Source organism: Protomyctophum bolini (assembly GCF_963924005.1).
Source record: "Protomyctophum bolini genome assembly, chromosome: 21".
In the NCBI taxonomy this organism is placed as follows: domain Eukaryota; kingdom Metazoa; phylum Chordata; class Actinopteri; order Myctophiformes; family Myctophidae; genus Protomyctophum; species Protomyctophum bolini.
This window is the reverse complement of record NC_137882.1, coordinates 34,600,670-34,613,303: the sequence shown is the minus strand read 5'-3', so window position 1 is coordinate 34,613,303 and position 12,634 is coordinate 34,600,670. Positions and strand designations below refer to the sequence as shown.

The following is a 12,634-nucleotide window of genomic DNA, read 5'->3' as shown; positions in this document are numbered from 1 at the left end:
CATTGTGCAAGGGTGTTCCCGTTGCTGAGTTGCTATCTTCCGCCACCAGCCTCATTACTAAAACATGTGCTCTACCCCTTACATTATGCATTGCCTTTGAACAAATCCAAATTCTTAATGTCACCCACATTTGTTGAGAATTAGGAGTGAGGAAGACTTCTGCATCTTGTGTGACTATTGCATAATGAAGAGAGGCATGACCACATTTCTAGACAAAAAGACACAGCGGTAAACGTTATTTAACATACCACATTCAGAAGAACATTTACCTCCTGTCCCCACAGACCACCTTCAGAAGAACATGTAATTTACCACCTGCTCCCTATACAGACCAACCTTCAGAAGAACATGTGATTGCCACCTGCCCCTATACAGACCACCTTCAGAAGAACATGTGATTGCCATCTGCCCCTATACAGACCACCTTTAGAAGAACATGTAATTACCACCTGCCCCTATACAGACCACCTTCAGAAAAACATGTGATTGCCACCTGCCCCTATACAGACCACCTTTAGAAGAACATGTAATTACCACCTGCCCCTATACAGACCAGCTTTAGAAGAACATGCAATTACCACCTGCCCCCTATACAGACCACCTTCAGAAGAACATGTGATTGCCACCTGCCCCCTATACAGACCACCTTCAAAATCTCCCGCGCAACACCAGCGGCAGTGGGTAGTGTTTCTCGGCGGCATCAGTCTAACACTCTACCCCAAACCTTTACCCTAACCATAACCGCAAGCACGACGCAACGCATGTCGGACCAAACGCACTGCCGTAGAAGCGAGCAGCAGTCGAGTGTCATAATCCCCCCAGTTTCCCTGGCAGCTGCCGCCCCTTCTCCCGGCAGTTTACCGGCAGTTGCTGCTAGAAGCGACGGCCACGAGATGGAGCGTTAGTGGAGTGACATAATCCCCCGGTACATGCTGCTCCTCCACCCCCCCGCTCCCCGGCAGCGCCACGGCTGTTACCGGCAGTTGCGGCGGCTGGGCGGCGCCGGCTGCCGAACAGACCAGAGTAGCAGAACGGAGCTGTCCTAATCCATCCACCTACTCCGGCTGCTGCCGGTCTCATGCCGTTGCCGGATTATGCACTCTGCAATGTAGGACCAGAGATGAGGGCATGTCTACACAAAACTGAGCTGGCATCCGGGTTCTGTCAAATGTTTCAATGACATTTTCCTTAATATTATTCTATGAGGAATAATTTCATACAATAGTTTTCCTTATTATTCTACATTTGAAAAAGATATAGGCCTACTGTGATCTCATCAAAGTCTTATTCAATAAATAATTGTAAGCTTAGAATCCATTTGATGATCAAATCTAGCAATTAAATGTCTTCCACTCTTACAACTACGGTCATGTTCCGTGACACGTTCTGTATTTAGTTAGTGCTTTACCTTACTATTTTCCTATGATTTTGTTATATTGTTTTCCTTGTGTCTTAGTTCCAGTTGGAGTTTCCTTTGCCCTTGTGTTCTCCTCGTGTATGGATTTTGATGAACAAACCGCCTGCAATTTTGACTGCTCTACCTCTCTGCCTTTGTCCTGCGTTTGGGTCCTAACCCTCTTGATTCACACCGTGACACCTACACACTACACATACATATTTTTCTATTAATAATGTGTAATTATGTATTTTTTTCATTTATACTGTGTAATTTAGATTGTTTTGATTGTTATAATTTATTTTAAATATGGTGAGATTAACTTTATAAACTGTTATAAACTAGACTGTCTCACCTGCACAACCCAATAATATGTTTGTTTTTCAAATGTGGTGTTTTTAAATGCGCATATAAACAATAAATAAAAATAATCCTACAGATAATCCTACAGGTTAACTGAATAAATATCCCACCTGCCATGGCTGTATTGTCTGCAAACTGGCACAGCTGTGTCCAGGGAAAGGCCCTCTTCCTGGCACACACTGCAACATGTCATGGAGGGCATTGGCCAGAGCATACACAGCCTTGTATATATTATAACCTCCCCTGAGGTCAGACACATCCAACAGGGTAGTTTCTGCCGTTCCCAGGTCCTCTTGTCCAGTACACACCCTTCCACCAGCGTCCACCCACTCTGGTGGAAGGGGTGAAAATTTACACTGAAATGTGCGTTCCCAAAACTGCCTCACCTGAAAGAACACAATTAATTCATAAGTAAACCGGTAAATACAATGAATTGATTAATTTATTGATTATTCACTTCATTCACAGTTTGCAGATAATACAGTGGTACAATTATACAATGGTGCAAAAAGGATAACACAAAATGTCCTAAGGGCTTGTGTCCATTGTGGTCCTGTGTATTCAATTAATTGAGACATTTAAAAACATACAATTAAATAAATATACAATCAAATTAAACAAAAATATTTACTATGTTATCCTCATGGTCATTGTCAGGACGTATTTTTAACAAGACGTCCTTCAAACCTGGCATCTCTCCACGACGGATGGCAAAACCCAAGGTGCCTCTGAGGTATGGCAGGAAATGAGGAGACTGGAGATGAAAATCTCCCCACCAACCTGAAGTGGCAGGTAAGATCCATAGCAGACCTGTCACATTCTGCTTAACCACCTGTTCAACGTTTCGAAAAAAAATCAATACATTCTCATTTTAGATTCTTCTAATTACGAATCCCTAAATTAACATCCTCCACAGATGTATCGTAACACAAACCTCATCCAAGACATTATACATATAGGGCCCGTATCCAAACATAATGACCACACGAGCTGTGGATGTCTTCATCACAGTGACGATCCTCTGGAGTTTATCCAGGTCCTTGTGGAAGGGCAGAGCCTCTGAATAAGCCACACAACCCAGACCAGACTGGTCCAGGCCAGACTGGAACAATCGGGCGGAGTCACGGCCAGCATCATCATCACTGAACAACAGTCCTACCCACGTCCACTCGAACCACCTCATAGTCTGGAGCATAGCTCGCACCTGAGTGGATGAGGAATGGACGGAAATGTACTTAGGTTAGATCATACAGTACATGGGCAAACAGCGGCCTAGGGCGAGCCCTGTGTTCACTTATGTGGCCGGCAGGTTAATATTGGAATACTGTTATATTATTGATTTCAGCTGTTACAATTCCAAACATGCAAACATAACCCGCTTTAATCTATAATGGTCAATATTAGTAGCATAATTACAATTTAAATTCTGTCATTGTCAAACAAATAAGTTTGTTTTAAGTTAACATAAGTATAAATAAATGTAATAAAAATGTTAGACCTACTTTTCAGGATTAGCAAATCCTGAAATACTCAAATCCTTAGCAAAAATAGCAAATAATAATTCAGGAGACTGTAGAAATATAGTGGCCCTCTGGAGTTAGTGTGGAAATACAGTGGCCCTCTGGAGTGAGTGTAGAAATATATTGGACCTCTGGAGTGAGTGTAGAAATATATAGTGGCCTTCTGGAGTGAGTGTAGAAATATAGTGGCCCTCTGGAGTGAGTGTAGAAATATAGTGGCCCTCTGGAGTGAGTGTAGAAATATAGTGGCCCTCTGGAGTGAGTGTGGAACTATAGTGGCCCTCTGGAGTGAGTGTAAAAATATAGCGGCCCTCTGGAGTGAGTGTGGAACTATAGTGGCTCTCTGGAGTGAGTGTAGAAATATAGCGGCTCTCTGGAGTGAGTGTAGAAATATAGTGGCCCTCTCCTACATCAAAGTTGCCCACCCCATGGTTCGAGTATTCCAGTATCTGAAACATTAACTATTAGATACCAACACATCTATTGTTATAGAAGTTCACCTGGAAGACAAAACTTGGCATTGTTCTGAAGAAGGATGGGAACTGAGTCCGGTCGCTCAGACAGGAACAACCAGCAAAGTAACTTATCTGGAAAAACAGAATAAAAACAAATACAAAATATCTATTCTGTAATGTACTAGATCTTTGAAAGGTATAGATGTCAGCGAGGAACAGACCAATAGAACTGGACTGTAGGTATTCATCAGTGCGTCTGGTACCCTCAGGGCAGTACTACTCAACCCGCTGCCCCTGATTAATGTATCTGCGGCCAAGAATTGAAGTATAATATTAGTTATTTTCATTGTTTTGAACAAGATTTTAGTTATTGTATTGTAAATAGTTGTATGGCCTGACAACTTAGTATTAACCACTTACTTTATTACCTGTGATAATCTGTTCGTTATATGTTCTCTTCACATTTTGTGAATGAAGCCTCATTTTGGTCTTCAACCAGCCAGAATTCTCCCACCTTCTCCGCTCCCTCCATTGACTCTGATGCTAGCATCCAAAGCAACCAAAGGTATGGCATCCCCATATCTTGCAAGTCCGATATACACGGGTATATTTTACCCAATGTAAAATATTCCATACAAAATATTTCTCATCAAAATATATTGAAGTACAGCAATACATGCATGCAGGGGCGGCCTTAAGGATCGTGAGGCCCCGTTCATGACATCACCATTTTAATAATTCATAATTATTTTTTGTCAGTGTGTATTATCGGACTTCAAAGCATGAACAGCATACACAGCCAAGTAGAAAATACACAAAAGCAGCTTGCTTGATTAAACATTTACTATACTATTACTAGGCTGTTCTGCGCTCTGATGCCCTCTCCACGACCACGCACCGTGGCGCATGAGCAACAACAACAACTCCACATGAATTAGATAGTTTATAAGAAATGGCACGGCGGCCATCCTTGCAGGCAGTGACAGTAACAGAATGAGAATCCTGTAGGCTGTAACCTGTTCATTTTGAGGGGCATTCAGCCTGTTGTTGATGATGAATGATACTATGAAACTTAACAATTCATTAACTAGTACTCACCTAATGACGCCGCCATGGAGGATATACCATGTTTAACGTAATTGCATTTTTTATGAACTTTGGCTAAAAGCATGTTGTTGTTATTATTCCACTACCACCCGGCACTTCTAGTCAGGTAGACTTCCTCTTCCTCAGTGGTTAAAAATAAAAACTACTTATAACAATACTTTTATTTCTTAAGTGAACTACAGGATGTAGTAGACGCAGGATGTATAGTACATGGTATAGTAGGCTTGGAAGGATAAATAAATCACACAGAAGGCAGGAGAAATAAACTCTGCAGACAGTCGCGGCTTTATTATTTTTAAATCTTGCCAACAAAATGGGGAGGCCCCTGGAGGCTCGAGGCCCGTTTCAATTGAAACGATTTAAACATATATAAGGCCGCCACTGCATGCATGGCAACTTGAGCTACTCTTCTTCAATATTTCATCATGACTCACAAAAACAACAAAAAATAGATATCATGGTGCGGGCCTATCATGGGGGGGGGGGGGGGGATCTGTGAAAAACATGCATATTAGATTTTAAATATTCCTTGAAAAAAGAGAAATGAAGTTGGGAACTTCTCCTTTGGTCCACCAATTCCTAAGACGTGTGAGAATGGTCCAGTGAATACAAATATAAAAAAGTGAATGTTAACCAGGAATGTGGGCAGGGAAACAAACCTACCTTCTATGATGTCACTGAGCATCATGAAGGTACTGAAAGACCCACCCACCTCAGACATCAGCAATATGAAAATTGCAAAAAATATAATCGCCCGGGTGAAAATCACCCGTGTAGTGTTCTAGGGTTAAAATAAATGCACTGACAGGACCAGAACTGTCAAGAAAAATGATTCATAATTTGATCACACTTTCAATAGCTGCTTTTAACCCTCCACTGTGTGGATTCAGAATGACCAGGTCATAAGCGTACATAAGGTGATTCATGATAGTTACCTATAAGACAGCCTGTATTGCACTAGATAGATCATCCATGTATATGCACAATGTGCTTAGCCACAACCAGCTTTTGAAACAGTTTGGTTTATCCTGTCAAAAGCTCAAGAAGTTTCAATTTAGCAAAGGAAGATAGTGGAAATATGTAGCTGGCAATCATTTCCTTAATTGCAAAAATGCATAACACTGTGCCGGATTTATTTTTTTATCTGAAAGTAAAGACAAACATTTCCATATGTACAAACATGATTATTTCCAATACTGTGGAACGGATGCTGACCAGAGATATTTGGAAGTGCTGTTTGAGAACTTTACATGTCATTGGAAATTCAGTAGAATGCAGTGCATTGTCAGAAACAGAACAGTTCAGTAGATTGTCAGTGCATTGTCAGAAACAGAACAGTTCAGTAGATTGTCAGTGCATTGTCAGAAACAGAACAGTTCAGTAGATTGTCAGTGCATTGTCAGAAACAGAACAGTTCAGTAGATTGTCAGTGCATTGTCAGAAACAGAACAGTTCAGTAGATTGTCAGTGCATTGTCAGAAACAGAACAGTTTAGTAAGGGGCATATGTCAATGTGTTTTATGTAAATGATCCTGAATAGATATTGTTCCTCTGCTGGACACTTAGCATTAACATTAGGCTAATCAGTGAATTAAACCTGCAGGGAAAACATGCATTTTCAGAAACATTCAAGAACAGATCAGTATGAAGAGTGTGAAGTGTGAAGAGTTGGAATGGCACATCTGTAGGTCTGTTTAGTTTACCTGCCTTTTCTTTAAGGACAGTCTATAATTGTATAGAGGTGATTGATGCTGTACCATGAACCAACATACCTGTAAAACACAGGCTAAGTGCAGTAACTTACCACTTTCACTTAAAACAAAAAAGGGGGGGGAAAGACAGAACAAGAAAGAAAAAAGAAAAGCTCAGAACATGTCACACTTTGACCTTGTTGATCGGCTGTGTTTGATACTTTTGAATAACACTAGCATAATGAAGAAATAGGGCATTAAAAAAGCATTACAAGTTGAAATATGGAGACACAAGGTTTCTTCTCGACAGCAACGATTATGTCTTTCAAACTCCTAAATAAAATAGGCTATTGTGAAAGGGGATAGGAAACTTACCATGGGCACTCTGTATACACCTAATATTCTAGAGATGGTAATAGAACTTTTTGAGGTACTAGGACCCACAATTCCAAGTACTGGAGGAGACCCAACACAGCTCTGATCCAGTGTAAACTGCTCCTCTATCCCACTGATCAGTGACAACGCTGCAGGGACTGCAACTCCAAGCGTTAAACAGGTGTCATAGCAAAGGTATCCCAGAGTCACATTGGGGAGCAGGCTGGGGTCTCTGTTGATCTCAGTGATGGCAAAAGCCATGATCTGTGCCAATCTGAACATTGGAATGGAAAAACTAACACACACAATTGCACTGTAGCCTTGAATATCATTGCTGTCGGACAGAAACCTTGTATATCCATATGTTCTGTTTTAGTTTAATAAATTACTTACTTTGTCATACTACAGTGTGACAAAAAAAAGGTTTTTTTTTTTTTTTTTTGAAGAAAATATTTAAGTGAAAGTGCTTGTGACTAAATAATAACTACCCTAGATCCATCCAAAGACATGTTCTGAGAAGGTTTCCACCCGACAGCCTATATCTTTGTAGAAATATACACATCAACTAATCATGTTTCTATATATCAAAACAAGGTTGGTGTTGTCTTGCTGGCTATTCGTGATACTCACCGACTGCAGGAGGGCTTCTGTTCCTTGGACTGTGTGAAAGTCAGCTCAGGGAACACAGAGGAGAAGTGGAATGGAAACAAACCACCCAGAAGCACATCTCCAGCCTTGTACATTCCTCCATGTTTTAACGGTGCCTGGAACTCACAAGAAGAGGAAGAGGATGAAGACAAAGGAGAGAAGGAAGATAACATCATCAAGTATGAAAACAGTTGTATGTTTAAAGAAGCCCTCATGACTGTCCTCCTCTGTCTAACAACCCCTCCCACCTTCTCCATCCAGTGTCCAGTTGTTAGGTTTTATACCCATGCAGTGCCGTCCCCTGTGCCAGATGACGACATTACGTAATCTTTCACAACACCGATCTGGGCCTTTAGGCCCACGCAGAGGCAGGGCTTAACGTACATAGGTATCAGTGGTGGAAAGTAACAAAGTAGAGTTACTGAAGTACTGTACATAAGTTCAATGTTGAGGTATTTGTATTTGTCATTTCCAATGCTTTTACTTCTACTCCACTACTCAAATCCCAATATTGTACTTTTACTCCTCTACATTTATTTGGAAACTTTAGTTACTTTGTAGATTTTGATTATTACAAAACATACATTAACCACTTCAGCCTTTTATACATTTCGGCCATTTGAAAATAGCCGATTGTGACGCATTGTGAGCTTGTAGATCAGCTATTTTCGAATGATTTTTTTTGACATTTGAAATGGGCCATATTCTATTATAATGAGTAGGCTACTTATACTTTTGGTACATTAAGTACATTTTGATGCCAATACTTTTGTACCTTACGAGAGACAATGAGATCCGCAATAAACTTGCAAATCGGTTCGCAACATGTCGCCTTAGTCAATGGCAGGTTGGTGGTCAGTGGTGGTCAGTGTCAGGTTGGTGGTCAGTGGTGGTCAGTGTCAGGTTGGTGGTCAGTGGCAGGTTGGTGGTCAGTGTCAGGTTGGTGGTCAGTGTCAGGTTGGTGGTCAGTGTCAGGTTGGTGGTCAGTGGTGGTCAGTGGCAGGTTGGTGGTCAGTGGCAGGTTTGTGGTCAGTGGTGGTCAGTGTCAGGTTGGTGGTCAGTGGCAGGTTGGTGGTCAGTGGTGGTCAGTGACAGGTTGGTGGTCAGTGTCAGGTTGGTGGTCAGTGGTGGTCAGTGGCAGGTTGGTGGTCAGTGTCAGGTTGGTGGTCAGTGGTGGTCAGTGGCAGGTTGGTGGTCAGTGGTGGTCAGTGGCAGGTTGGTGGTCAGTGTCAGGTTGGTGGTCAGTGGCAGGTTGGTGGTCAGTGTCAGGTTGGTGGTCAGTGGTGGTTAGTGGCAGGTTGGTGGTCAGTGTCAGGTTGGTGGTCAGTGGTGGTTAGTGGCAGGTTGGTGGTCAGTGTCAGGTTGGTGGTCAGTGGTGGTTAGTGGCAGGTTGGTGGTCAGTGTCAGGTTGGTGGTCAGTGGCAGGTTGGTGGTCAGTGGTGGTTAGAGGCAGGTTGGTGGTCAGTGGCAGGTTGGTGGTCAGTGGTGGTTAGTGGCAGGTTGGTGGTCAGTGGCAGGTTGGTGGTCAGTGGCAGGTTGGTGGTCAGTGGTGGTTAGTGGCAGGTTGGTGGTCAGTGGCAGGTTGGTGGTCAGTGGTGGTTAGTGGCAGGTTGGTGGTCAGTGGCAGGTTGGTGGTCAGTGGTGGTTAGTGGCAGGTTGGTGGTTAGTGGCAGGTCGGTGGTCAGTGGCAGGTTGGTGGTCAGTGGTGGTTAGTGGCAGGTTGGTGGTCAGTGGCAGGTTGGTGGTCAGTGGTGGTCAGTGGCAGGTTGGTGGTCAGTGGCAGGTTGGTGGTCAGTGGCAGGTTGGTGGTTAGTGGCAGGTTGGTGGTCAGTGGCAGGTTGGTGGTCAGTGGCAGGTTGGTGGTCAGTGGTGGTTAGAGGCAGGTTGGTGGTCAGTGCATGTTCGGACTAACGGGACTTCGGATCTATGGGCAGTTTCCGGTGGTCAGTGGCAGGTTGGTGGTCAGTGCCAGGTTGGTGGTCAGTGTCAAACCAAACTCAGCTTCTTCTACACAAGGGTAGAGTCTGTTCTCCTATACGGCAGTGAGTGCTGGACCCTGAAGCCTGAAGCCAACTCTGCAGAAGTCTCTAGACGGGTGCTACACTAGAATGCTGTGTGCCGTACTTAACATCGGTAAGAGCACACATGTTACCAACAAGAATCTGTATGATGGAATGCCAAGGGTGAGCTAGAAATTGGCAGCCAGGAGAATGAGACTTTAGCATGACACTGCCAAAGACACCAAGAGCTGCCAGCCAGTAAACTAGTGCTGTGGGAACCAACACACGGGCACTGGTCACGACGACGTCCCACATTAACATGTGCAACACCAACGAGCTGGCCAGATGTATGGAAAACAATTTGGGCACCATAAAAACTGTTCAGCTCTGAAGTTGTTAATCAGAGCAGTGGTCAGTCCTCCCCCCACTTCTCAGATGGCCACTCCTGATTACCAATGAAGTGTGAGGGAAAACAAGAGTAAAGCCCAAGGCATCTTCAACTCACTAGTTGTGTCCCAAATGACAGTCCCTTAGTTGAGTGATGTCATGCATGCAGGCACGCACACACGCGCGCGCACACACACACACACACACACACACACACACACACACACACACACACACACACACACACACAAACAATGATGTTATTTAATTAACCCAGGCCCTAGAGGCAAATTTTAATAACACAAGGTTGAAACATTGCACATTGAAACACCAATTAAATATCACATGGTTCAATCGTTTATTGTTTAATCCCTTTAATGCTGATGTCCAGTTTCCCTTTCTACAATGATGTGACATGAAGAGTGTTTGTGTGGGTATAGTGTGTGTTTGTGCAGTCACTATAGGCTAGGTTAAGTGACCTGCAGTGTGTGTGTGTGTGTGTGTGTGTGTGTGTGTGTGTGTGTGTGTGTGTGTGTGTGTGCGTGCGTGCGTGCGTGCGTGTGTGTGTGTGTGTGCATACATTACATAAATTACACAGATGCATTATAATACTATATAAAATGCATTCACATAAACAAAGCAACAGTGATCATCAACAGTGGGGATTAGGTGAACTATTTAAACATTTTCTTATTTAAAATGTCCACAGCAGTTGGCACAAACAAAGTTTTGTATTTTTCTTTTTAGCCCCATTTTGCCCTAAGCCTCCTGCCCGATGACGACAAGTCAAATTCAGAGCGAAGAGGGTGGGTAGAGTCATTGTAAATCTGAATTTGGTTATGGAGCGGTTGTATATGTCCTGAAGTTGCAATGGTTAGTGCAATGATCTTACTTGCCTGGTTGACTACCTGGGTGAGCTTGTTTTTATCTCTAACTGAGAGATTCCCAAACCACAATGTTAAAAGTGAGAACACTCTCAGTGAGTGATCTATAGACCATGGTCAGCGTGTGTTTACTACTAATAATAATAATAAACTTTATTTGTATAGCACCTTTCATACATAAATGTAGCGCAAAGTGCTTCACAGGGCAAAAATAGAATACAATAAAAATAAGTAGTTAAAATGATAAAACAATGGCAAAGAACAAAATTGAATATAAGAACATAAAATAAATAAAAACAAATAAAAACAAATAAAATAATAATAAAAACACCACATGCAGCAAATCAGTCAGGGCAGGGTGGGAACGTGCAAATTAAAACTCAATTAAAAGCAATGTTGTAGAAGTGGGTCTTGAGCTGAGCTTTAAAAATGTCTACAGAGGCTGCCTGACGAAGGTACAGTGGGAGTTTGTTCCATGCCGACGGCCCATAGAAGCAAAAAGCTGCTTCCCCGTATTTTTTAGTTGCCATTTTTTTCGGCAGCGCGAGCAGGCCAGCAGTGGAAGACCTTAGGGGGCGGTTTGGGACATATTTAGGCAGGCAGTCATTTAGGTAGGAAGGTGCGAGGCCATTGAGAGCTTTATAGACAAGTAAAAGAATTTTAAAATCAATCCTAAAAACAACCGGAAGCCAGTGCAGTGATGCCAAAACTGGAGTAATATGTTCTCTCATCTTAGTTCTAGTTAAAACTCTGGCTGCTGCATTTTGGACGAGTTGTAATCTGTCAGTTGTTTTCTTAGGCAGTCCTGAATAAAGTGCATTGCAGTAGTCAAGCCGAGAGAAAACGAAGGCGTGGATTAGCGTTTTTGCATCGTCCAAGGACAAATAGGCTCTGATTCGTGCAATATTTCTAAGGTGAAAAAAGGCAATCTTGGTAACATGATTAATGTGAGAATTAAAATTCAATTCAGAATCAATAATAACCCCCAGGTTCTTTACTGTACTGTTACTTTCTACAGTCAGGTTACCAAGTCTGCTTATTATTGATTGTTTCTGCTCACTAGAACCGATTATGAGAACTTCTGTCTTATCCTCATTTAGCTTGAGAAAGTTCTCACTCATCCAACATTTAATGCTAGACAAACAGGTATTAGCATTAAAACGTATCAGTTTCCTGAGAAGATAAAGCCGCTGCCTTGCTTTTTGTCTCCACCAGGCCGAAGGCATGGGGGGAGAGTATGTTTTGCACAAACTTTGCACACATACTCCCTGGATGCCAACGACGAACCTCTGCTCCAAATATTCCTCAACGGCCTGTTATAGCGCCACCATGAGGCCAATTTAGGCAAAACACATTTCTGTAAATTATACTCGTACACATTTTATCCATACATAACACAATTCGGTATACACTATCTCCATAGTCATGTGATCAATACGGAGCGGCACCATTTCCCATATTCCATCCTGATTGGCTAAGATTGGCTTCCAAAGCTCACACGATTGTGTGAAATTAGACATGCACGTGAAATTAGACATGCACATTTCCACTAGGCCGAGGACGACATGCCACAAATATTCCCCCCAAATCAGCCTCACGGTGTCACTATAACAGGCCAATTCCTGTTTTTAGCTATAACTGCATCGATCTATATACAACTTATGTATGTGCACTCCCTAGAGGCCCTTCACATCTGCCGGTTATAGTGCCACCATGAGGCCGATTTCTGTAAAACAAATTGCTTGTTAGTGTCGTATAATTCTATAAATGAACCAGCAAATTTGAAGGTGCTATCTTCAACAAAAGGC

At 42.6% G+C, this 12,634-nt stretch overlaps 1 protein-coding gene across 1 annotated transcript in view; it reads right to left on the bottom strand.

Moving 5' to 3' along the window:
• The window catches only part of LOC308336506 (extracellular calcium-sensing receptor-like), a gene marked incomplete at both ends in the record, with an annotated part of 33,175 nt that extends 25,525 nt beyond the window's left edge, over positions 1-7,650 (bottom strand). Inside the window, 4 exons of the mRNA XM_080793872.1 lie at positions 1,870-2,145; positions 2,694-2,963; positions 7,118-7,181; positions 7,538-7,650. Coding sequence (XP_080649998.1) covers positions 1,870-2,145; positions 2,694-2,963; positions 7,118-7,181; positions 7,538-7,650 — 723 coding nt within the window. The remainder of the gene's footprint in view (positions 1-1,869; positions 2,146-2,693; positions 2,964-7,117; positions 7,182-7,537) is intronic.
• Positions 7,651-12,634: the final 4,984 nt, after the last annotated feature.